Consider the following 14672-nt stretch of genomic DNA (forward strand, 5'->3'; position numbering starts at 1 on the left):
TTTTAAACCACTGTGTGACGGGGAGTATAAGACCATTCCCCCGGGGGTTGTTACACCTTTAGCCATATTTCTCGAGGGCGGCTACTTCACGCCTTAATGACGCGGTCACGTCCCTCCGACGGGTTTACGTCAGGGCACCCTGGCGCCGGACTGGTGGTCCCCGCCGGCTACTCTCGTACGAGGTAGATCGTTGGGTCTCGCTGATCCGCGTCGGCGAACGCTGGATTCGACCCAGTCAAATTCCTCCCCTTCTACTAAGGCGCTACTCCCCACAGCCCCCGCGAGGCCATCCACGTATGTCGCGAACGCGCGGCCGGCGAGCGCGAGCACGCGAGGTGCCCGCACGCTTCGGCCGGACGCACGCCACAAAGCTCGACGGGCACTGATACCGTTCGGGCGTTAGCAATGTCGGATTTTCAGTGGGGCTCTCCTCGTCGCCCGCGGAATGAGATTGAAGAATCCGTTATCCAGAGTACTCACAACGACTCTTTTCCCACTAGCATCGGCACCGGAACAGTTCTTACGCCGCCGCGGTGTGACCTTTTTTGAGTGGTACGGTTATATTTTGCCGGGTGCCGTGTCCGTACCGAATGCTCGGGTTACAGTGCTTGTCGGTGGGTGTCCCCCAGCCGGACTTCCGTCTTGCACGTATTCGCACACGAGTTGGACGGCCCGTGTGCTCTCAGTCAGGTTCGTGCTAGAAGCGCCAGCGCGCCCACGGAGTCCCTCGCGTCGACTCAGAGCCTCTCGCCCAAGCCCACTGGTTTGTCGCAGGTGGTATGGTACCCCCACTCGGGTAGTTTGTTCCCGTGCGGAAAAGGAAGGTGCCCTCCATCACCTCGATCACCCTTATTCGGGGACCCACGTCGAGGTCTTTTGACGTGCCAACCAGGTCTGCCCTTCCTCAGTACACCTGGAACACGGTTATTGGTTTTTCCCGTGAGTCCGCGCTCTGCGATTCGGTCCGCTCCGAACGCTTGGACCTTGAGCGCGGAGCTTTTTCGTAGCTGACGGTCGGGCAGTCGTATGTGTAAGCAGATGCTCTGCGATCCATAAGGACCTGCACTTGGCAAGCTACCCATCTCTGGGGTATACTGTTGGAGTAGCTGGTCTGCTGAAAACTGCCTAGCCAGTCCTCATTTCCTTCATTGAAGACCCTTCGCCCGTCACCACCGGTAAGTCTCTGAGACCACCTCCAGGTGCTTCCTATTACCCCGGGAAGCTCGGTTTGGAGATGCGCCCTCCACTGGCGTTGAGATCGGGACGGGGTCCTAGTTATAATATTATCTAGACGAGAAAAAGTATTGACTCTATAATTATTTATATTTAGTGGGAAGTAATTTTGACGACTCCAATTAACAGACTAATCTAGATTTTATTTTAAAATGAATGTATCAATTGGATACTTTTAATAGTCAAACATATTTAATATTTAGTTACTATAATATAATGTTGATGCCTGATCGGAAACAGTATCACCACCACCCAATCGATTTGTTCATGAAAATTTGTACGGAGGAAAATAGACAGTGGAGGAAAACGGTATCTCGTTTTTGGAGGAAAATGGCTACGGCCGTTGTTTTATATTCAATCGTGTAGCAACTATTTATTTATTCACTGTTTTAAGTTAAAAATTCTTGTCTCATCCTTATCTTTTACCCTTTCCTTACCTCTCTCCTTAAGTATGTAAGAATTCCTATTACTTCCACACAATTTAGACATTCGACATTTTCGTTAATTTCCAAAACACTTTTACTGATTCAAAAATGTGTGGTTGATCCGTTACCACTGTAGTAAACCCAAAAGCCATTATACTATTTTAAATAAAATAAGTAAAATAATAAATTATACATAGTATAATTTATGAGTAGAAACGTAGGTATTAATATAATCCTAAATAACAGGAAACATAGAGCAAAGGTGAAAACAACAAGTTGTTTTACCGAGTGACAAAATAGTGCAATTAAACAATATTAGGGAAGTAATATTAGAATATAGATATCACGCCTCCAATGCGTCATTGTTAGAACCCGCATAAATACGGGTAGAGTACCTACTATTACTTAGAAGATAGTCAGCCCTCGTCGTAGGTCTATCAAGCTTACGACAGTGCTTATAGTTATTTTGTAATTCAAACTTGTAATAATAAAGTGTTATGTAACTGTCATATTTCAAAAAGTCTAAAAAGTGTTATTAATTATTTACCTATCTTTCTCAACACGACTCAAGACGACAACGAACGTGCTACGTCGTTTAAATAATTATTGTATTAGTGTTCAAGGTGTCCGTCACGGAGATCACTACACCACTTATCAGTAAATAAAGATATTTTACTAATATGTTGAATGTATTATAAAATATAAATTTTAGTTCTGTGCTGAAGTACTGAATCCATACTTTTAAGAAATGTTGAAGCAATGTTTTCGAAAGTCATAAAGCATAACGAAAGGAAAAATATTAAATATTCTCTATTAAAGATAATCAATAAATCCATGAAAAAACTGACCAGCCACAGGCAGACAGCATACCGTATGTCTCTATGACAGTTCCTATTATATATTATACTATAGTTATCACTTATAACAGTTATAACAAACTCAAAAAGTCATAAGGATAATAAAAGTAAACTTTCTTTAAAAGTAATATTCAGTCAATATTACTAAATTACTAATAAATTACCCAATATGCTAAAATTCCTAAAAAAAATAATTATGGCATTCCATTCCCCTTACTTCTTCACCCGATTTCGAACACCTATAAGTACGTAATATTATTACGTTAATAATCGCAACATATGATATAAATATATATTGAAATTATGGAAAATATTAATTACAATTTTGTTTAGTTATCGTTATCGCTATTGTTAAGGGCACTACAGGACAAAGCAATAAAAATGTACTATCAGACCTAAAAATTGCATTTGGCCATCATATTAAAGTAGATATGAATTGACTGTACATAGATTAATACTTCCATAATGGTAATCGGAAAAAAATTACCAGAAATAAAATTCTCTAAGCAAATACTGATACATAATTATACTACTTAAAATTCTCATAACTCGCTTTAAAATTAAAACATAATAATAAGCCTACGATATTGCCAAGATGATAGTCTTAACTTAAAATGTTACAATTCAGTCTAATTTTTAAACTAACGTGATTTGCTGAGCGAAAAATGTTTCGTATTTTTAAATAAATGTTGTTATTTTTTTATATTGAAAACGATTTAAATATTTATATATTATTGTTTTACCGTGTAAATGTTTTTGTGGACACACAGTATATTATTTACCGTTTCAACCTCATGAAATGGACAAATTTTTAAGATGTATACGATCAGGCATCAAAATTATATTATTGTAACTAAATATTAAATATGTTTGACTATTTAAAGTATCCAAATGATACATTAATTTTAAAATAAAATCTAGATAAGTCCGTTAATTGGAGTCGTCAAAATTACTTCCCACTAAATATAAATAATTATAGAGTCAATACTTTTTCTCGTCTAGATAATATTATAACTAATTATTACTCATAAATTATAAAATAGAAAATTTTGATGTATTACATATTAATACTTTATTTAAAAAATAATTTTAAAGATCCTAAGGATAACAAAATTAATGAAGGTAAATGATTTCAACAGTTGAACATTTTCAAAACAGTGTTATATATCCGATTCATCTAAGATTAATTATCAAATAACTAACATGTAAAGTTAAAAACATTCTAAAATTAAAATTGACATTGTACATATATTATTTTTACGTAATTAGCGCTACTGCAAATATTAAAATTATTATTAATATATTATATTTAAATCGTTGAATTAAGTTAAAACACGAGCGTTTACAATATAGATTTTTACCAACTTTACTTTTTAAGATAACTGCACAATATTATTACGGTATTTATATACACACTACATTCTCACCTTTTCATCAGCTGGTGTGCGCGACAACCGTCGAGGTCGACCAGGGTCGACGTTTTCGATCGAGAAACCCGGTGTCGGATGTGGTGCCCAGAGTGTAATAGACACGTCGCTCGAACGCGTTGAGCCAAAAACGATGGACGAGTTTTTATCGTCGTGAGAGGGGGTGTTAGTTTGCAGTGTTAGACAGTGGGTGGGGAAGTGAGGTACACAGGGGAATGGAATGCCCCAACAAATTTTTATGAATTGAAGCATATACTCTAATTATTAATTTATTAATATTAACTAAAAATTACTTAATTATTAAATACAATTTAATTTTATTATTCTTATGACTTTTTGAGTTTTTTATTAGTTATAACTATAATATATATAATAAGGACTGTTATAAAGACATAAGGTATGCTGTTTTTCATGGGATAGTTGATTATCTTTAATAGAGAATGTTTAATATTTTTCCTTTGGTTACACTTTATCTCTATGGCGTTATGCTTTATAACTTTCGATAACATTGATTCAACATTTCTTAAAAGTATGGACTCAGTACTTATTGCACAGAACTAAAATTTATATTTTATAAACGACGCATACGCCGTCGTATGGTATCAGCGTCGATTGTTGTGCAGCATAGGTGTGTGTGGAGGAAGAGGCATTGTATAGGTTTGATGGGTCATCGAAACGTACCGATCGGTCGGTGTGTTGACTACCCGTTACCGGCAGTTCACGTGCCGCGGGGTAGCTCGTTCCGTAGTCCGTGTTGTTCGATGCGCTCGGGTGTGCGTGCTAGCGCGCGTTATTGGTCACCCACGTTTTCGGTGTGTTCCGGTGTTGTCCCGATACCATTGTTTTGTGGGGGTGGGTCGGTGGTGGTCAATCCGTTTGCTGTTCCGGTGTTTGGCGTGCCATACCCATCTCTAGGCGTCGCATTGTTTCTGCAATACGACGTTAGTCATCGCCAAAGTGGACCATACAGTTTTCGAGAATGGGCAGTCGTGATTCTTGAGTTCTCCGCCGATTGTTGGTTGGTGGGTGTGGCCTTTCGGAGGTTGGGTGGGTGATGATTCGACCCATATGTGTTTGATTTGTCCGGCGTCGGGCAGCTGACCTGTCTCCGAGTTTCTTCCGAGGCCTATTGGTGTCCATAGGCTGAAACCGGATCTCGTTGGCCTATAGGTTCAGGTCCACGAAATGCTGGGTTAATCGAATTTCGAGAGCATCTTTCGCGCCCGCTTCCGATAACCCGCGTTGCCTGCATTCGTCTCGTAATTCCGCACTGGTCAGCTCATTAATATATTTTCCCGTCATGTCGTCCGGTTGTCTATCCGGTGTTGTTTACGGGAGAATATAAAATGCGGCTGGTGTCGGTGGAACGGGTGTCGCGTTCCTTCGATCTGTGTTGACGTTTATCGATGTTTATTTACGTACGGTATAGGTCAGTGGGTTGTTGTTGTTTTGTTGTGCTTGCAGGGCGATATCCGTAACCGGTTTTCGCGGAGTGTTGTCTGTGACGAGCCCTGTCTGCGTCCTCTTCCGGGGATATTTCCGTCCACGGGCGTACAAAATGATTTTTTAAGCATGCTCCCCTATTTGTACTTTAAATATACATATAATTTTCAAATTCTTATTTTTGGAATTTTTAAATACACTGGAATATTTTTAAATATTTTAGATTTCTTATACCATTTATGGACGATGTTGTTAAAATACAAACTTCTATTTTAAAATAGAAATCCTCTTTTTTTACTTTATTTATTCAGCAGATATTTTGTGTTGTTAAAAATTTTGATGCAACCAAATCAAAATTCGAACTATTAGTTTTTGAGTTATATAACTGTCCGTACTAAAGAAAATATGAATATAGAAATTGGTTACATCGATTTAGGGGCTTTAATTAGTACTAATTACCATTGATCTATCATGACAAATAATTTGTTAAAATTATCTAAGTATACTAAATAGTGAATAGGTCATATTACATATAATAATACTTATAGTTTTTTTTATCGTAAAATCATATTTAAGGATTATTATTCTTAGAAACATTTTAATAATTTAGCAACTAGTTATTAGAATTTTGATTAAGATACATTTACAATATACCACATTTACAAAAACGTCATCTGATAAATAATTTGCGGTACAAAAGAAGATTTTCATTTGCAAAATAGAAGTTTATATCGCCACAGGACACAACAGTTAATAGTAGTACAGAAAATATCATAAATTCAAAAATTTGGTCTTCAGGTATACTTAAAACTTCTTGAAATATAAATGTATTTTTAATGGAAAAAAGTAAGTGGTAATTTGTTCACCAAAATGTCATATGAATGTTGTATTTCGTTAGGGGCCCCTTAAAATAACTGATCCATGGGCCTTTGGTGTGCCAGGCCAACATTGCTTCACATGGTTGTCACTTTGTCGTAGTGTCCAAACGGTGTCATAGCAATTAGTGACCTAATCACACGCCTGCACGCATGCGCACATGAACCCACCGATGTCCCCGCAAACCATGACGCACGCACACGTTTCAACCAACGCAGAACGATCTCTTTGGTACTCGACGGTAGCCCATTCAGTTTTTCACTCTCCGGTTCTCAAGTACTCCTAAGCGAAGCTACGCCATTTCGATCCGTCACTCGTAAGTATGATAAAATTATTTATTATCATGGTTATTCATTTATTATAATCAACATATTATACTAATTGTTATAGTATAATATTCTTAATTCTTATTATATCTAGGTATATTATATTTTATTATAATATATAAGATTAGAAAATAACATGCGTGTACGAATAAAATTAATGTATTTATTTAAGATACCTTTACCAACCTACCTACTCTTGGCATTTGTGAATATAAATTTAAATTATTTAAAACCCATTATTTTCTTATTTATTTATTTTTTTTGATATTTTTTTAATACGTTTTTTTAAAAATCTTCTACCAAGAAATGAAACACATAAAAATATGATTGTTTCTATTCATAAATATTATACTAAAATTGTATGTTGTAACGTTTATTTTAATTTTGTATTCGCCCCTCAATGAAAAATCGATAAATATATGGCCTTTGTAAGTAAAAAGGTAGGTTGTCGAACCTTGGGCAATAGTAATGGTATATTTTTTTCCGAGAAACATCGAATTACTAATGTGATATATTTATTATTATGGTTGGCGACGAGACAAACCTGAGTCCGTCACTCTATACAGTTTTAACATGCACTAGCGGTGATATAACAAACCAATAATATAATTTGTTGCAAGTCTTCTCATAGTCTATGTAGGTAAATAAAATATTATTTTTTTATGTATTTGTACTGTACTCGCTCTGCCTCCGTGGGTGTTATTTTTAATATAAATAAACCATGCATTTAACTTGCGTTAGACAGGTATGACTGCAATATAATATAGGTAACATATATATTTTATATATTATAGGTACCAATATTATTACGATCATAATATTTTTTTGAAAATATATTCATTTTTAAGATTCTCGTTTTCATTGATGTTGAAATACTCTTACATTAGGGGTTAAACAAATCAGCGCACAAGTGTAAAAACTAAAAAATATAAAGTGATTTTGTTTTCGGAATCAGCCTTTTTTGTATCTTATAAAATTCACTTCACTGCTTAAAATAATAATCCAATAATCGTAATATCATAGTAAACAAAGAGATTATCGGATATTCAATACTTCGGTATGCAAATTATGTTGAAATCGTGTGAAAAAATACTCATTATGTTACGACGTATGCTGGTGACACAAAGATGAGTCATTTCAGTTTTTCAGTTGTTTGTTCGAAAATGTTATCAGATAATTTTTTAATCGTAATTACGCCTGTATGGCTGTATATGCTGTATATATTTATTACTGCAGCTTATCTAGCTAGTACTTAGTTGGTATACAAATACAATATTATGTTGTATGCAGACGATAAGGTTTAAAACTAATATAAGCAACTATATTATTGTTAGACTCTTAAAATTAATTTTTTTCATTAGAAATTATCAATTATTTTGATGTCTTAATGACGCACGATTTAACGACTATGGCTTTTGGTGAATGTCATCTGGACTGTGGTTGTAATTTGTATAAACGATAAAATTGTGGTAACTAAAAATATTCTTTTAACTAGTTACTATTTGTTCTTTATAATATAACTAGCTCTCCGAGCGTCGCTGAGTGAGACCCCCAAACCCCCCGAGTTGGCGAAGAGTTTTAACCGATGTCGGAAGCTGCAGTGGTCTTTAGGTCTGGTCGTCGGTCTCGGTCTCGAACCGGTTGGTGTGTGATAAGGAGGTCTGGTGATAAGGAACTGTGATAAGGTTAGGACCACCACCTTAGGTTCGACGTGGTAGCCCGGGTTATGCCGCCGGAAATTCGAAATTCCGTAAACAAAATCATATAGCCACCGAGATTTTTTTTTGATGTCTAGCAGGTCAGTCGTCTCAGTTATCCGGTTAGGCAATCTTACTTCGTCGGATAGCGGGTAATGTGGGACGGCCGGGTTACGGCATCAGGTATGCAATCCAACTGCGTCAGATCGCGAAAAACGTTCATTAATGTCACCAAAAAAGCAAAAATAAGTAATAAATTACGTGAAAAAAAATTTCAAAAATGTCGAGCGTCCACGCAAATCATATAGCCAACGAATTATTTTGGGTGTCTAGCAGGTCAGTCACCTCGAATGACGTTCACCGTAGTATATAACTACACACAATGCAAACGATATACTATACAACCCCAAAAAACATATTGTGTATATCCATGATATATGAACTAATAAATACATACATATCAATATAATATTACAGTTGTCAGGTGAGTTAACTGTTTGAGGTAATCAAATAGTCACTTTCTTATTTTGGTAATTCATAATTTAATCCAACATAAAAATACTGCTACAGTTACTATATACCTAATATAAATTAATAAATAAATAGATTCTCATTAAGTCATATAGTATACATGTAGGTTAGTTATTAATTTGATTTTATGCTCACGATTAAACATACCTATAGTATAGTCGACTCGAGCTAGGATATTTTATTATATAATTAATATTTATACATTTATTATTTATTATAATATATACATGTACCTATGTACAGACCGAGTTGGCAAAAGGACAAAAGGCAGTGAAATATAATAATATAATAATAACGCAGTTTATTAAATCAAAAAAAAAACATGTAAATATATCAATAAAAAAATTGAACTTTTCGACGCATGTATTTATGCCTGTTTATAGTAAAACTCGACTTTTCTAAAAAATTATCGATAAACACGCGCGACGGCGGCACTCGGTTTGCACGTTATCTCGGCTGCGGCGGGCCCGCCGGGAACAAAGTACGTATGCACGCGGCCTGTAAATTTAGAGGGGAACGCGAATAAGGTCCGAGCGAGGACGCAGAAAGTCCTCAAAGTGGGTAAAGATGAAAAATCTGAAGATATTGATATCTTCATACATAAACTAAATTATTTATATTAATAGATTAATAAATAGACTAATAAATAAAATATATTGGTTTTATCTTTAAATATAAATACAAAGTTCTTCGTAAATATACCTTTTTTTTCTGATAATATTTTCTATACATCTTCAAACTCATTATCTCTAAGTTCTTCGTAAAAATACCTTTTTTTTCTGATATTTATAATATTACAAATCAGAGACCTGGGGGACCGCCCATCGAATTTTTTCATTAGCCGTCTCTTACGCTAGTACAAAAAATCGCCAAAGGAGCGCCACACGGGTCTCTGCTTTATATTTTTAGATATATTAGATACTGTAATACATTTTTATATTGGTAGCTGTTGGTCCAATTGTCCGACCCAGTGGCGTACGCAGGGTGGTTATCGGGTTGAAGATCCACCCACCATTGCCGGATTATTATTACTTTTTCCAAGCCTTAGCTATACAAATTTTATATTTTATACATTTTAAACTACAAGTTAATTGTGGTTTTGACAACATTAGAACTTTAAATGCTTATAAAAAATAGTCTTGCCTAAATGTATCGTTAGTATTTTTAAATAGCTATTATAAAAACTTATGATGAACCTTGTTTAAATTTTTAAGCTTTTTGACTTTGTTTGTTTAATTATTTATTGTCATTTTACGAAAAAAAAACTAAAATTTATCAAATACAAATTTTCAATTTCGACCTCCCAAAAATAGGAACTTTATCCAATTTGCTTCCAAAAACCTCCTCTAAAGTTTATGGTCAGAGCTACTACAAAAGACGAGAAGTTGAAGTTGTACAAACATAAATACCTCACCTAAACGTCAAAATAAAAATAAAATTGCAATTAATTTTCAAGCAGTTATATTCCGGATATATGTAGCGAGCTGTGTCTATTTAACCATTTATCTAAAAATAACACCTATATAGGCAGTAGATTAAAGTGTAGATCAAAGTAATCGTCTATAGTACGCGCCGCGTAATATTTACATTAATAGTAATAATAATAGCAGCTGCGCTGCGTGTGTAGTAGAACAAACTATATGACTACTTATATAAACCACTCGCATAAAATGTCCATATAAATCGTGAGTGATATGGAATAAAGCACCGCACGTGTACACTATCAACATATATAATATATGTGTTCAACTTCCTGCCGGGTGCAAGTGCGTGACAAGGCCGCGAGGAGACCTATCGAGGAGAGCTGATGGACAAGCGTTCATCAGACGAGCAACCGACGAGCTTAGGAACAGTCATCAGTAACTATTGTCACATCTCGCTAGCTTCATTCGTATATTTGGACTTAGATTAATTTTTATATAATCAATCACACTTGAATAAGTTAAATAAATCAAACATATTATACTAAAAACTCAAGATCTACATTTTTTCCATTATCCTTCAATCCTATCGACTGGGGCACGTTACATATATATTCCCATATATTCGGGACAGTTTATCTTGTCATCATTTATTATAAATTAGTAATAAAAAATAATAATATTACAATATACTGTATGGTTATAGATTGTCGTTGCTTGTTGTATAAATATTATTTAACGATCTTGACAATCGTCAATTTTTCATAGTATGAGTGTTTGATGAATTGTAGATATTATAATAAATTACAACGACGGGTTATTTGTGTTACAGTAAAGCAGATTTGTTTTAGCAACATACCTACATAATGTCGGACAACTGCCGCAGTGAGAAATGCACCAAATCGGAACTTAAGACCCGATCAACCGATTCACGTAATTGGCGTCAAGGATTCACCGCGCGTTTGAAGAATTCTGTTTTGGCAATCTACCGAGCGTTGAATGAGGACCTGTTCGAAACACCGTCAGAGCCAGATTCTCCCCGACGTACGCTGGTGCGCGGCGCATCCAGGACTACGATCACGACAACCACAACGACCACGATCGTCACGACCCGGGAAGAGACAACTACCACTACCCTGGTCACAACGATCACGGCCATCACCACCTCGGTCACCATCGCCAACTGCGTCACAACAGACATCGCCATTAGCGCCATGACCTACTCAAAATCCACCATCCCTTCCGCTATGACCGAGGAGACGATGACCACCAAGTCGACGATTATCACCACTACTACTAACACTACCGACATCATCCCCACTCCCAAGACCACTACCGTCGTCACAAAAACCAATACTTGCACCCATACATTCTAAGAAATTATAGTTAAAGTCTCAGCTCATCAAGTTTATCGAATTTCCAAACTTAGGTTTTATTAAATTTGCATTGTTTTATTGTATCCAACTATAGTCATCATTCCGGTAAACCTATAATAATTGTTTAATACTGTTTATTATGATATTATATGTGTGTACTGTGTACCTATTACCCTCGTCGATTCAAGGAAGTATTATATATATATATATATAAATAACTAATACATCAGTATACGATTATTATACTTATAATATTATATTACGTTGTTGTTTTTATTTGCCAACAATTAATCCTGTATTATAATTTATAGATATTGAAATGATAGGTACTCATTTCTAATTGGTTCGCAGCAAGTATAATTTGATATAGAAGTATTTTTAAAGACAGCAGCGGTACGTCATACAGAATAGTTTAATATATTATTGTGTTTGTTTTGTCGAATGGTTATTCGACAGTTAATAATCAAACGAGGTAAGCATTAGGTTTTTGTAGTCTTGTAAATTGTATAGGCATTTGTAGAAGTAATTTTTTTAAAATGTTAACTATTTGAGATTTGAAACCTAGTCGGAGAGAATCCCAAACGCTGCGCACAAAAGTGTGCAGTGCAATTCTTCAAGGGTGCTGAGTAAGTTGTGTCTTATTAAGTGTAGCTTGTGTAAGTACCAAATGATAAGAGTTTAAGTTTAAAAGTTACACGTAAATATGCTGGTGATTATTTATGTTTTGGATTGTGCGTTTTGGTGTGTGCCGAGAAAATTTATTAAATGATCAAATAATATGCCACCAAGTAAAATAGGTTGGGAACCACCAAAAAATTTAACATTATACAATCTGTGACAAAACAAACGAGTTACGTACATTGTACAAATTGTGGCAATTTATTTTATACGGTTAGATGTAGGTATTGTCAATATAATGTGATACAATATCAAAAATCGGATATATTACGATTGTTAAAAAAATTCTCCTTTACAATTTTTATAATAGGTTATTTTGCTGTAAACCACTTAAATAAGCCGTATTACTTGAAGAACAATAGTATAGTTTTTATTTGTATAAAATTCAGATACGAAGACGGCGCCCTAGTGAACAAAATATGGTTTTGTAATTCAAGTAATACGGCTTATTGAAGCGGTTTACAGTAAAAATACCTCTTATGAATTTAAACCGTAAACCGCTTCATTAAACCGTATTACTTGAAGCACAAAAGTATAGTTTTTATTTGTATAGAATCAAGATACGAATACAAAATATACAATCGAACCAAATTCAATAATATTTGTCACAAATATAATAATCATTTTCTTATCTGGTTATTTATAAACTATGTAGGGGCGGTCGGCAGCGATAAAAACCTGTTTTGACCATGGTGCGGTACTGCCGTTATCGCGTGCGGCGTGGTATACGTTAACTATTAAATAAAATGTACTTTCATTGTCCTTATTATGACTTGGCTGGTTTTTTCGTGGGTATATTAATTATCTTTAAGAGTGTGCAATAGTAAATGTGTTACGTATGTAACGCTCCAGAGATGGCGTTGTGCGCCGTATCGCCGCTGTCGCGGCTGGACGTAACCACGCCCATGTCTCCGTGGCGAGATTCACGCTGCGTACTCGCAGAAGAGGCGCATTATTATTTTACAAACAGTCTAGTTGAGCGGGTCCATACAATATTGACCATTGCGTAAATTGTCACCCGTGTATTTCTAATGTACGTACACGCCGCGCGCTCGATCCTCGCTAGACTTACTTTTTAATGAAAGCTCCTGTTAACTTAAACATGTGTATCCATACATAAATTACAACAAATTTAACAAGATAGCTTGATTTACATTTGTAATCTAAATACTTTTTAAAATACACATAAAATAATAAGATTAAATACATTTTTTAGTAACCATGTTGCGTCTTTTACGTTTTAACTTTAGGTAACATGAAGTACTTTTCGTACGATAGTTAGTACGATTATTCTCCTATACACGTATTCATTAGTTATGTTTTAAATATGAAGTTGATATTTATAAATCGGTTAATCAGAAATACATTATTGTAAAAACTTGTAGGTATGAGTTCATCAATGCATTTAATAAAGCCATAAATATAATATATAACAAACAATTTTTTATAATGTATATTGTTCATTTTAATATAGATAATTTATTATTTCTGTTTTAGATTCTGAGCGAAGCGATGAATGTATTGATTTTACAATGATGTGTGTTTTTTTTTTATTTTTTTTTTTAATTTTTTAATTTTTTTTAATTTTTTTTTTAATTTTTTAATTTTTTTTTGTGTGTCTGTCATCACCTTTTAGAACAGTAAAAGTGCTTGGATTTTCTTCAATAGTAATTTTTCTGATAGGAAAGTGAATCTAGTTGGTACTTTGGGGGGTCAAAAATAAAAATTTTCCAGTAGTTTTCACAAGCGACGTGAAAAACAAAAGAAAAATTAAGGAAAAACGGGAATTTTTACGCAAAATCTGTTTTTGAGAAAATCGATTTTGGTTTTTGGTGTAACTCTAAAACAATTGACCGTAGGGACATAGTAGGGACATAGACATAGACAATGTTGACTGAATGTTTATATTAGCATTTTCTATACACCATAAAATTTACAAAATATTTTGACTCTTTTTTGAGCTGTTTACGGCCATTGTCAGTTTTCAATTTTTTTAGTTTTTTTTTCTATAAATATTAATAAAATTTTATCTGTTGAGTAAAAAAGCTTGAAAATTTAATAGAAGGCTCCTAGGTTATTGTTTCAAAGACAGATGAAAAAAATTAAAAATCCTTAGTCACAGTTTTTATTTATAAGCGTTTAAAGTTCGAATTTTGACAAAATACGGAAAAATCATGAAAATTAGCAAATTATTTTCAGTTGAGAATTCATAAAAATTTTTCTTTTAAGATTTGAAAATAAAATATAAGATAACTCATAAGTTTGTTTACCTTTATCAAAAAAAAAATGTCTATAAGAAAGTCAAATTAAATTTTAATGAGCGTTTGAAATTCAATTTTTTACAACATTTGATATTTACTCGATTTCTCATGTAGCGATTTC

The 14672-nt window shown here is 34.5% G+C and overlaps 1 protein-coding gene across 1 annotated transcript; it reads left to right on the forward strand.

Moving 5' to 3' along the window:
* The first annotated feature begins 6497 nt into the window (after nucleotides 1-6497).
* LOC132933735 (uncharacterized) lies at nucleotides 6498-11769 on the forward strand. The gene is made up of 2 exons (XM_061000012.1): nucleotides 6498-6577; nucleotides 11069-11769. Exon 2 carries the CDS (start codon nucleotides 11103-11105, stop codon nucleotides 11610-11612), a length of 510 nt encoding a protein of 169 aa, XP_060855995.1. The 5' UTR covers nucleotides 6498-6577; nucleotides 11069-11102; the 3' UTR covers nucleotides 11613-11769.
* The last annotated feature ends 2903 nt before the right edge of the window (nucleotides 11770-14672 follow it).

The sequence above is a fragment of the Metopolophium dirhodum genome, chromosome 1 (assembly GCF_019925205.1).
Source record: "Metopolophium dirhodum isolate CAU chromosome 1, ASM1992520v1, whole genome shotgun sequence".
Lineage (NCBI taxonomy): Eukaryota > Metazoa > Arthropoda > Insecta > Hemiptera > Aphididae > Metopolophium > Metopolophium dirhodum.

Coding starts and splice junctions, on each gene's coding strand:
- LOC132933735 (XM_061000012.1), top strand. CDS start 11,103: ATGTCGGACAACTGCCGCAGTGAGAAATGCACCAAATCGGAACTTAAG.